Raw genomic sequence first — 13,030 nt, 5'->3', positions numbered from 1 at the left:
TAATAGGTAGAGAAGATTTTATTTTGTTGTGAATGTTTTATTGCTTGAATCCTTTTGATCAACAAAAGGTACTCTCGTGACATACAAATAATCATTGATTTTAAATGATTCCATAAACAAGCTTTTTTTGAAAGATTGCCCATGTTGCTGCAGTGTCCTGGGGCAGCCACTAGGGGTCACTACACACTTCATGTCCTGTCATTTAGTGGTTACTTTCATTTGGTCCTGACAGAACATGAAGGAAAGATAATAATACAAACATAATAATACAATTGTGTTTAGAAGAAACAGTGTGAGGGAAACAGGATGTACATGACAGGTTAAAAAAAGAATTAGAGCGTATATGTGTGAGAGAAGGTTACACATTGAGTCTGCACTAATACAGTTTCATCTAACGCAGTTCTTCCTGTTTGGAATGTAGCTGTGGTAAGAATATGATATTTAAAAACTAAATTGTCCATGATTGTTGATCTCCTGGTGATTTTTGGACCACATTTAAACACATGGGATTAATGCACTGGTGGCTCACAGTTTTATGTACAATTTGACCTAAACTTCAACTTGTATTTCCTTGTTATGATGCTTTATACTATGCCGTACATGCTTTTCTACTACACTAAAGTTTTGAGCCAATTATTGTACTTTTTGTTCCTTTACATTGTTCAGTTTAGTTACTGTAGTAGTTATTCTGCAGGCTTATGTCAGTAATACAAATATAAATCAACTAATCAAATAATGTACATATGGATGTGTAACAAATAATATATAAATATATATAATATATGTTATTCTGAGAATAGATCATTCTTCATGATAAGTACTTTTAGTTTTGGTACTTTCATCATATTTTGATGCTAATGATTTTGTACTTTTAGGCTAGTTTTGAATGCAGGACTTCTATTAAAAAAATAGACTACACTTTTACTACTTTTACTAAAGTAAAATATTTGAGTACTTATTTCAACAGTTGATAAATGTGAACAGGTTTACAATTCAGATATTAAACACATAGAGGTGTTAGAACAAGCAGCACAACTAACATCAACACTAATGTGAAAATACAATGAGAAAATACACACACACACACACACACACACACACACACACACACACACACACACACACACACACACACACACACACACACACACACACACACACACACACACACACACACTAAACAGGTGTGGATGACTGAGTTGAGTTTCTCTGTCGGCAGTTTCTGCAGCAGAGGACGATCACCGCGACGATGATGAAGAAGACTGTGAGCAGGATGAAGATTATACCGACCCAAGTGCCCGGGTACAGCTCTGCAGGGGGGGGGGGGTGAGCCAGGTGGAGCTGTCAATCATCAGTCTGAACACAGTTTCTAGCCATCTGTCTACAGTGCTGGACAGTTACTACCATGTACTCAGTACCGTAGTACTGCATCTAAGTACTCCTTTGAGGTTCTTTAGTTTTTACCTTTTTGTAATATTTTATACTAATAACATTATTTTACCTTGTATTCTGCAACATGTTTTGTTTGTGACTTTAAACATTCAGATACATACTAATAGGACACATTATAATATAATGTATCAATTCATATATAATTTAATTTATCATCATTATTTAACATCATTTAATTTCTTTCTTTTTTTAAGCTAAGAAGCATTTTATTGTTTCCATGACGAAATTCAGAACTATAACCAGCCGAATGTGATTCATACATTTATAGATCACTAAATATTATCCCAAAGTATAACATCAATTATTCTTAAACGGGTTCAGTATCTGGAATTTTACTTTTAATTATATTCTGATGCTTAAACCTTGCATCAAAGTTGTATTTTAATACTGTATTTTATTCTTGAAATATTACTACTTGTACTGTATACTATTTGCGTATTTGAATTTTCCATCCGACATTAAGACAAAAAGGTTTCAGGGACGTTTTATTTTAAAGAAAAACTTTTGCGCTTTCACTTTTGTACTCTGTTATTCCCACATTTAACATGAATTGAAGACACGGAGTGTCCTTAGCTTCACACAGTTCTTCAAAACCCAAGAGGATCAGCTTAGCAGATGTTTTGTGTTTGCCTTTAGGGACACACCAAACTAAAGTTGTTGTTCTGCATAAAAGCCACACGCAGGACTCATGACCCGGCCAGGCAACTGATGTGACACTGCTGGTACTGTGTGGTGTGTAGTGTGTGGTGTGTGGTGTGTGTAGAGAGCCGCACCATGCAAGATGCTATCCTCCTGAGGTGTGCACAGCTGCTGGCTCCACGCCCCCAGCTGGCTGCCTTTGGGTCTGGAGGGGATGAACGCTGCGGCCATGAAGCAGTAACTCTCTCCTGCATCCAGCTTCGACACCTCGGCCATATTCGAGTCAGATATGATGTCTCTCTGATAATAAAGAGGAAATATTACAATCACTCACTTAAAGCTTGGGGAGGTAACATTAGAGAAGGTAGCTAGATTTAATAAGAAATACAACAACACAAAAACACTAAACTCGCTATATTTCAATAATAGTAGCAACACTAGCTACAGGTCGCTTACTGAGTAAAGCTCACTATCAGAACTTTATTTTAAATCATCTTGTGTAGCTGCTCAATTTTAAAACTTGTTTTATTTGATATCTTTATTCATCTTTAGTAGGACGATGGCATATTTACCACATGTCTCAGTGTCTCAAAGATTAGCTTTGTCTTACAGTGACAACAGTTGAGTTATCGGTGACGTTCATTTTGTTTAAAGTAATTTCTTGAACATTAATAGTTTCTTGGTAAAGCAGGTATCAATATTAATAAAGACATGGGGAGTTCATAGTTATATGCTGCTAAAATCTTGAAAGTTAGCTGACAAAATTCAAATTTCCATTAAAGCATGCAGCTAGTTAGCTTAGCTTAGCACAAAGAATGGAAACAGAGGGAAACAGCTAGCCCGGCTCCATCCGAATGAATAAAAAATAGCTACCAGCTCACTAAAGCTCACTGATAGACATCTTGTCTAAAGTAAAACAGGTGCCAGTAGGTGGACAGAGACACCCCTACCGCCAGGCTTCATGCTAAGCTAAGCTAAGTCGCTCCTGGCTCCAGCTACATATTTTATTCCTTGACATTTTATAAATCATAGTTTTACTAAATAGAGGTAAAAGCTTTACAATGTTTTGAAAAATTTGGTTTAAAGAATGAATAATTTTGTATGAAATATAAGTTTAAATTATATAATTCTATGGGATCAAATGTTTTTTTTTGTAAAAAATGATGGTGATTAATAGATCAGTTGACAATTTGACAAGGAGAGTTAGCCAACATGACGTGAATAAAGCACAGTGTTGGAGAAGAGCATATTTACAAATAATATAATAAATGCTAATAAATTATGTCCATGTACTTATTTTGTAAAGCTTTCTTTAAAGCAAAGTTTAACCAAAAAGCATTTGTCCAGTGTATAAAGATACATTGTATCTGTGTCTGTTAAGATCTGTCTGTGTTGGTGTTTTGTCTTGTCTAGATCTGTCTGTGGTTTTCTGTCTGCGTTGTGTTTTGTCTTGTCTAGATCTGTCTGTGGTTCCCTGTCGTTAGTTTCCCTGGTGTGTCTGATTACCCGATTGTGTTCACCTGTGGCCCCTGTGTTTTCTCCTCCCTCCTCACCTGTGTCTTGTTTGTGTGATTAGTCTTGTGTGTATTTAAGTTCTGGTTTTTCTGTCTGTCTTTGTCGGTTCGTCTTGTGTCATGACCTGGGTCACCGGTGAGTGTTCTGTCTGTCCAAGTTCTATTCGTTATCCTTGAAATAAAGGTATAATCAGTTTAATCTGCATTTGGGTCCTGCTTCGTTCGCTCTACCGTAACAGTGTCGGGTTGGATGACACAGCTCTAACATGAATATTTTAATCAACCATAATAATACAGTAATTTACATTTGAAACATCGGTACCACTTTACAATAAGACTACCCTTATAAAGGGTTTACGAATAGTTTGTAATTCATTTATTAATTAGGTTGTGAACACTTTATAAATCATTAATACGTTTTTATAAGACATGAGATAAACAGGGCAACTGTGACCGGTTGCTTGCCAAATAGTGAGCCCACATTTATCTGTACTGCTAAGCCTTATATTGGCTACTTAGCTTACTTCGTCTCCTTTATCAGCCAGCATCCTTGGTATCTGTTGTTCTCTGAGTTGATTCCCCCCCATCCATCTTGATGTTTCTTGGCATCTCTTATGACCATTTATGAATGAGTCACTAACATTTATAACTGCCAAAAGGGAGCCTTATTGTAAAGTGTGAAACACATCGCCATCTATTGATGAGTCACTAACATTTATAACTACTGAAAGGTGTGGAAAATTAATGTAAGGTATTGTACAGAAGAAGTGAGGCAGCATATTTTTGGTATATTCATTTTAATGTCACCCATATATAGGAGGTGTATTGCATCATGCTATCCCTAATATATGTGTGGGTTTATACATTCCTGTGTGTTAATAGTTGAAGGAACAAAAAGTACATGTTTCCTCTTAAATATAGAGGTTTTTTATAGATTCCTGAAACAATGTTCCCTTTTTCTTAAAAGTAGATTAGTGCAATAGTCTTTTTCCTTGACTTTTACCTGTTTTTAGGCTATTTTTGAAGAAGGAAGATGCAGAATTACTTGTGAGTTCTGTTTTGAGTGAAAAGATTACCCCTTTGAGTGTTTTTCTGGGTTAAACCATCGATAGGCTTTGCAAATTGGGAGGGACATTTTCCCCAGATATAATGATGCGCATCCTGCAGGCCTTCCCAACACCTGTGGCTTTCATAGAGGGAAAACATATGGACTATTGTGTGATAAGCTACATAATAAGAATGTGTTTTGCTTCAAACTGAAAACTGTTTGGTTCTCTGCTGCCCGCGCTGATTCCCTGTGAGACAGCGTTTTTTGGTACCTCCCAAATGAAGCTCCACCCCTTCCTGTTGGTGTTGGTATTGAGAGTTTGTTCAGCTTGTTGTTCTCTCTCTCTCCACGCGCTGCTCAGACCGGAGGGTCTTGTAGCGTGTGAATCAGGGCAGGAGTAGGCCTACTCTTTTACATTACGGATATGATATGATATGGCTTTATATGGTATGGTAATGTATTATGTTGTATTGCATTATTACCTTTTATGATTAAAACAGATTTTTGTTTAACCCTCGTCCTGGTTGTTTTGAGTGTTCCTTCTTTTAAAGCAAACTCATAGGAACGGCGCGGAGAAGTGCTTTCTACTCCTTCAAAGGGTGCGTTGTTTTTAACTTTAATACACATGTCCATTTATGAATGAGTTATAACATTCACGCTGACCTAATACACATTTTTCACATGAAATGCAGAGTAAGATGCAAAAGAGCCAAGCAAAACATTTTATTCACAGATGAAGAAAAATTAGGACTCGAAGTAATGACTGTTTAGTATGACTGATACACATATGTAAACATAAAAGCTTTTCTCAGACATAAATGAAAGACTTGGTAAGACATAATGGTACTCAGACTGGAAAGGCTTTGTGTATATCCTTGAACAAGCAAGAGCCAAGATGACCATTCAAGAACCTTGAGGTGTTCCTCCAACAAACTCTCTGTACGGTTTCCTCTCAGTCTACGGACATGTCCTTTGACGGTCGACCAAGCTGTTATGGTGTAGTGGTTGTACCCCATGTTCCTCAGCACTCTCCTGTATGCCCTCCACTCATCACTAATAATGCTACTTCCTGACTTGACATGCCATCTAATCAGAGGGACAAGGTGGCATCTTGATCGTTTCTCCTCTAGTTTCAACACTAGTCTCTGCCTTTTGTCTTTAACTCCCAACATTCCGAAGACCCATTTCTTCCTTTCTTCCTTCTCCAGGTACAGTATGTCCAAAGCGTCCACATACATACTAACAAAAAATAAATCATAACATCATCTTAGTTAACAACAATATGCACACAAATTACAGTAAAAATTGTTGCACATCATGTTTCAAAATGCCATACTTGTTTATTAGGTGCATTGTATAACATCATTTAAGGATAATTATACAGTAATGGTCCATATTGATTTTTATTCTCTTGTACAAAAAAGCCCAGTCAATAACTGCCGAACATAGGAACTCGGTACAGTACCTTCTCCCAGACACAAATACTAAAATAAAATAGTTTACTTTATCAGCATTGGTGTTACCAATGCTTACTATTTATTTGATACCAATTTGGTAATACAATTAATAAAAAACAACAAGGTTTGGGTTCGTTCTTCAGACTGTGACATTAACGTGTAAGCTCAATAATGAACTCCAGCTCAACCAACCATAAGTAATCATCTTGAAATTTGACATTCATATTTGTAATATACACGTAGCTACCACTTGCTTACATGCTAACCCAAGCCTTACATTAATTAACGTTAGCTGACTAAAAACATAAGCAACACATAAATAAAGTACTCAAATTTCACTTACCGTAAAACCGCCTTCATGCACCGTCTGTTTTAACCGCAGAGCGAGTCACAATAGTCCGATATAAGAATGAAGAATAGTCCAAAAGTCTAAAGTGATTTGTTTAACACTTTACAATAAGGCTCCCTTTTAACAATTATAAATGGTAGTATCTCGTAAATAAATGGTCATAAAGAGATGCCAAGAAACATCAAGATGGAAGGGGGAGAATCAACTCAGTGAACAACAGATACCAAGGATGATGGCTGATGAAGAAGACGAAGTAAGCTAGGTAGCCAATATAAGGCTTCGTCATCTTGCCAAATAGTGAGCCTGTGGTGATGTATGAAAACTATGTTAGAACTGGTTTATAAATGGCTCTTAATGATAAATAAAGTGTTTACAACCTAATTAATAACCTAATTATAAACCCTTTATTAATCCGTTATAAGGGTAGTCTTATTGTAAAGCTGTACCGAAACATCTAGCTGATAAATTATATTTATAAAAAACATTCAACGTACATTATACAACTGTTCATTCTCAGTGCAGCTCAGGTGAGACTGTATGCCTGCACTCTGCAGTGTCTCAGTGTGGTCTTTGCAGAGCAGTGCTGTACCTTGCCTGTACTTCCAGGCTTGTTGTAGCTGATCTTATACTTGAGGTCATTGTTGAGGACGTCTCTGATGCTGAGCTGCTTCCCACGCTCGTGAATCCCGGTCAGAGGATCTGTGATGTTGACCATGACTCTGTTCTCATCCACAGCCTCCACCGTGATGTCCACCGCACTGATTTTACCTGAGGAGAGGACCAATCAAAGGGGACCATGAGACATGAGAGAGTTCATAAGAGTCCTATTCATAACGCTGTGGGTCAGTACTACAGGCCCTTTGTGTACTGTTGTGCTGGCTAACCACTTAGCCAGCACAACAGTACACAAAGGGCTTTATCCTTCTTTCTTTTTTTAAAGAGGAGCTTCTGTGTCTCAGAAGTGCAGAAATGAGTTAGCATGTTACCACTTCAGATTCCCTGGTCTAAAAATGCAATGGTATTTGAAGGTGTTTTGGTTGGAACCTGAAAGTGTGGTTAACACAAGCTGGTCACGTTTTGTTCCTCGATGTATATCAGTAAATACCCCACTGGTGAATGTCTGAAGCGTATATGTGTGAGAACACAGCGGTTGCTAACAAGTGACTACATTTTTACTTCTGGAGATTGCATTTAAGCCTCAGGAGGTAACAAACTGGTGTTAGCATGTGGAGATTATCCTGCTGAACAAAATGTGTAAGTATCATAAAAGTGTTTTCCAGAGATCTCATTCTCTGCAGAAATCCAATGGAAAAACCTCTTTTTGCAGAGGGGGCACGAGCAATGCTTTCTTGTGTACTTCATACACTCAAGTACAGTGTTCCATCTTCCGAGCAATTTTATTTTTCTATACATGTTTCCCCAGTGGCCCATCTTCAGTCATCCTTGTCTGCAAAAAATGATGTTCCCATGCAACCACACTGCTTTTGTCCAATATGTTTCATGGGAAATGTTTTTTCCAATAAATTACTATTTTTTTGGACACATATCTGAAATACGTTTCTAATCAGGTTGCGGAAGTACATGTTGGGAGGAGGAAGGGGTTGAGGGGTTAGTCTCCTGTGTGAAGTCCAATCTATGTTGATTTTGTATTTATTTAAATTAATCAACAAACATATCTAAACTACAATCTATTTTCTAAAACTGTCCAAGTAGTTTTATTTGTTTTGACAATTGCACGTTTAAAACGGCACCCAGTATCCGGGTGAAATGATGTTTCCCTCGGAACACTTTAGATAATGCAGTTATGTTGTATGGAATGTAAATAAAAAATAAAGAGATCTTTGTCATTGGGTTCCAGCTAAGCACAAGACAGATATGCTGCCTGTTGCAGGAAAACACAGCAAGAATCAACAGGTCTGCTGCCTCTGATACTGCCTGCATGAAACTCTATCAGCTGAACGCCTCACACAGAGCAGGCTGAAGCTTGAAGGAGAAACAATAGTTAACAATATGAAACCATTAATTCAACAGGTGCCTGTTCACGCAGTTATCTGTTGCTTTAAAAGATATTACCATAGCCGTGGGTGAGGCTCAGAATAGGGAAGGCTAATATCCAACTATCGTACTTATAAAAATACCACAGAAGAAGTAGCCTACATTCATTTACAACAGCACGTCGATGCACCTACTTACCAAAAATAAAGCAGCACAGGAGCTACACAGGGGTAATGAATGTAATCTACATGTAGGTTACTAGGCTACACCATAATGGGCTAAATCACCGTTACATAATTGAAATACAGGTTACTAATTGTTGTACAACAATGCAACCGTCAAAAATGCATACACAAAGTTTATGACTACAAGTCAAACAACCACAGCCTAAGTCACAGGTAAGTCTGTGTGGATTTACTAAATACTGTAGCTGTGAGCTAAAAGGCTAATGCAGAGACACTCACTGTCACTGTGCAAACATACAAACTACTCATACATGCTGCTAGCTGCAGCTCCAGGTACACAGCATGTGACAGAAGTTCAGACCTGTCATACGCTGGAACTCGGTGCTAACAATAAAGATCCATCCTGTCAGACCGAGACAATAAGTGTTTTTTTAACCAGCTCTTTTGGTTTTAATGTTAGGTTAGCCAAACTCGAAAAGCTGTTCCTGTTTCTATGAGCCTCCCTATATGGGGTCAATAAATAAATGCACACAGAAGGATAGACAAATGTAATTCCGAATTTATATATAAATGTCTCCATCCACACACATATTTTTCAATGCACACACAAAAACTTGTCATTTTATGAATGTAACAGTTTCACAAATATATTTCTGATCCACACACAAATAGTTACATCAAAAACCTATTTGAGTGTTGTTACATTTATATAAAAAACGCTTTCTGTGTGTGAATCTCTTTGCATTTGATTGTGAATTGCTCAGCATTTGTGTGTGGATTTTAGAGACTCCCCTGACGCCGCTAGATTCAAACATCAATTTTTTTAATAGGCGAGTCTCTCCGGGCAATAAGATGTCTGCTTCATTTTAAGCCAATCACATGTGTGTGTCCCCAAGAGGGTGTGCCTGATGCATTTGCAACGTAGCGTAACATCTACGCGGTTTGCGGAGTCTGGGGGTGTGACAGATTCCGGGGGGGTGACAGAGTCTGGGGGGGTGACAGAGTCCGGGGGCGTGACAGTTCAGAGTTCATCTCCAACAACATGGCATCTGGAAGTGGCGCCCCCGCTACTACACAGTCATGCAATAATCTCGAATTATTCATTATTACTTTTGCTTCATTATGAAGGTAGCTCAGTTAGTTCTTGTCATTTTCTGGTGCTTAACTGGTTCTTCTCTGTAGCACCACTTATGTTTCCACCGCTCAGAGCCCGACTGGTGCTGCCTCTGCTGCGTCATGACATCACCGTTTACGTCGCTGCTTTTCTCCACAATGCCGCTCACAACAACAACAATAGGGGACTGCGTCGGGTCGATGGTCGTGTTGCTTTTAATCATACGAAGCCAGATTAAATTAAACTACTTCTCAACCCTTGTACCTTTCTCCAGAGTTTCGTGGTCTTTATTAATGTGGTTCAGCAGCATTTACCGACCGCTGCAGTGCTGCTCGTCCACCGGAGTTTAGTCTCCCGTTAACTCACGGCAGAGTTTAGTCTCCCGTTAACTCACGGCAGAGTTTATTCTCCCATTAACTCACGGCAAAGTTTAGTCTCCCGTTAACTCACGGCAGAGTTTAGTCTCCCGTTAACTCGCGGCAGAGTTTATTCTCCCGTTAACTCACGGCAGAGTTTAGTCTCCCGTTAACTCGCGGCAGAGTTTAGTCTCCCGTTAACTCACGGCAGAGTTTAGTCTCCCGTTAACTCGCGAAAGAGTTTATTCTCCCGTTAACTCGCGGCAGAGTTTATTCTCCCATTAACTCACGGCAGAGTTTAGTCTCCCGTTAACTCGCGGCAGAGTTTATTCTCCCATTAACTCACGGCAGAGTTTAGTCTACCGTTAACTCACGGCAGAGTTTAGTCTACCGTTAACTCACGGCAGAGTTTAGTCTACCGTTAACCTGTTAAGTCCTGAGCCTGTTTTTCAGGCCTCAGGCTCGAAAATGACATGCCCAGAACAAATGACTATATCTTCACTTCTAAAAGGTTTAAATTAATAATCTTTTTTCTCAAAGTAATGATAAACCTGTGAGTTGGCTGTAAAAGTGTCAGAATCAATATAGATGTTTTTATTTTAAAGGTCCCTTGTCGTGGCCATTTCTACTGATCATAATTCCATTGTTGAGGTCTACTAGAATAGATTTACATTGTTCAATTTTCCAAACTCACATTGGTTTCTCAAACAGCATCTCTGTATAGTATGTGTATTCACTCTCTGTCCTAAACGGCTTGTTGGAGCTGCTGCCCCCCCCCCCCTCCCTATGAGCCCACTGTGCTCTGATTGGTCAGCTCGCCCACTCTGTTCTGATGAGTCCACCACCGTTACAGCGGAACATCAGTGATTATGTGTTACAATGGTGTTTGTTAGAAACCAGAAAATGACACCAGTAATGACAAACAGATGAGAATGCTGCGTGGGGTCTGGGTGCCATGTTGGGGGCACGTTGCGGGGCTCGCTGCTCCGCCCTTTGAGACTCGAGGAGCCGACAGTGTGAGCTGTATTACTGGTGTCGTTTCCTGATTGCTGTGTGGGGTCTGCGAGACAGCGAGACATGGCAAAACTCAGCCTGAACTCAGCCTGAGCACACACACGTCGTGAGTGTGTGGCGAACGCAGTTGCGGCTGAGAAAAGCTCTATGCAAGTCAATGGGACTCCCTGATAGTTGAAAATCGATGCTAAAGGTCCCCCCACTGCGTTTGATAGTGACACCAAGGGATCCTGGTGTGTGAGGAGCTCCACGGATTGGTCCATTTGGACCAATTGGTCCATTGGGTCGTCGTTACATCACTTGGTTCCCGGAAGAAAAAAATGGAAAAAGAAAAATCTCCAACGTGGCGTTCTGGGGCAGCATAGACAGGTCTTTTCTGTGTTAGAGTTTTACTCGCTACAGGGTGTACTTTGAGGGTTTGTGACTCTGCAGACCGTTTACATGCATAAAAACCTTCATCATAAGGGGACAGGTAATAACCGGCAAAGCATGACATGGGACCTTTACGTCCCATCCACACGGCGGCATGCATTGAAGCTTCAACGCTTCTGCCCATTCACTTTGAATGGGGTGACGTCATACTTTGCCGAACTGCATTGTGGGGGCGTTGCTTTGCTTTGCTCGCTTAAAAAATTGAGCAATGTTCAACTTTTGAAGCTTCGGCGGAAGCGTCAGCCAATCAACTCATATGCCAGTACAAGCTCTAGCCAATCAAACCGCTGCTTGTGTGTCCGGGGCGGGAGATTCATGTGATTGGTTGTTGGTCGATTTTCAGACACGCCCACCGGCAAGCTTCAACGCACGCCGCAGTGTGGACGCTGCGTTAAAGTCAATTCAGATTGAACACAGTAAAAGAAATTAAATTAAAGAAAACCCATTACTTATAGTGAAAACCACCCTTGAATGATGGGATAGTAGCCAAAAACCTTTAGGAATCCAAACTATAACATAACATAAGTACCCTGTATCAAGTTTGATGCAAAACAAGTGATATGTTACCTTTTTAGAGAGATTTAGAAAAAAATGGACTGGACTGACCTCTGGGTACATTTGGGTGTATGTGGCGTATCTCTGGAACCAATTGGTCGATTTGGGTGATTGACAGCTCTTTGTAACCCTTAGAGCCAATAGAATTGAGTGGAAGGTCCTAATTCCATCTAAACATTACCATTGAGGAGTTAGAATGATGCGCTCGCCGCATGCCCTAAACCGGAAGCTCCATTACACTGTATATGAAAACTACGTTTATTGACATAAATGTTATGATGGATTATCAGTAATCATTTCAATGTGACACAGAGACATTGGATTAACCTTCAGCAGCGTTTATATGCGTTTGAATGCCCTTGAACACAATTTTTTATTAGAAAACAGCAAAGGTAAGACGTATTTTCCGTTTTGGCCCGTAAAGTGAAGTTGTGTTTCCTGGCTTTCACTGCTGTGAGTTTTGGCCGCACAGTGGTGATACTTATACCAATGGAATCTGTGGAATATCAGCTTTCATATGATACCTAGTTTGTGCAGATTGCATGAAGTATAAAATATCGCTACCGTGAGTTATGTGCTTAGTGCTAATTTAGACGCTCGGTGTTAATAATAATAATAATTCCTTGCATTTATTATAGCGCTTTTTCCAGTGCTCAAAGCGCTTTACAGATACACATTACACACATATGTTTTATACATGCAATGGTCACTGTGGACAATACCCACAGGAGCAAGTTCAGGTGAAGTGTCTTGCCCAAGGACACACTGGCTTTACAGACGCAGCAGCGGCGGGTTTCACCCCTTGATCTGATGAATGATCATTGCACAGCGCACTGCGTCACACCGTCCATCTTCACGCCTCGAGGTCATCGAGGCGCTTTTACAAGTACACATTAGTATTATACATGTACTGTGGACAA

At 39.6% G+C, this 13,030-nt stretch overlaps 1 protein-coding gene across 1 annotated transcript in view; it reads right to left on the bottom strand.

Moving 5' to 3' along the window:
• LOC117462931 (tissue factor-like) overlaps positions 1–13,030 on the bottom strand; it is a 31,642-nt gene continuing 18,612 nt past the window's right edge. The window contains exons 5-7 of the mRNA XM_034105299.2: positions 7,049–7,227; positions 2,226–2,391; positions 1–1,310 (exon numbers count right to left, since the gene is read on the bottom strand). Coding sequence (XP_033961190.1) covers positions 1,177–1,310; positions 2,226–2,391; positions 7,049–7,227 — 479 coding nt within the window. The 3' untranslated portion in view covers positions 1–1,176. The remainder of the gene's footprint in view (positions 1,311–2,225; positions 2,392–7,048; positions 7,228–13,030) is intronic.

Source organism: Pseudochaenichthys georgianus, chromosome 17 (genome assembly GCF_902827115.2).
Source record: "Pseudochaenichthys georgianus chromosome 17, fPseGeo1.2, whole genome shotgun sequence".
Classification (NCBI taxonomy): Eukaryota; Metazoa; Chordata; class Actinopteri; order Perciformes; family Channichthyidae; genus Pseudochaenichthys; species Pseudochaenichthys georgianus.
Note: the sequence above shows the minus strand (reverse complement) of the source record. Positions and strands in the feature narration are given on the sequence as shown.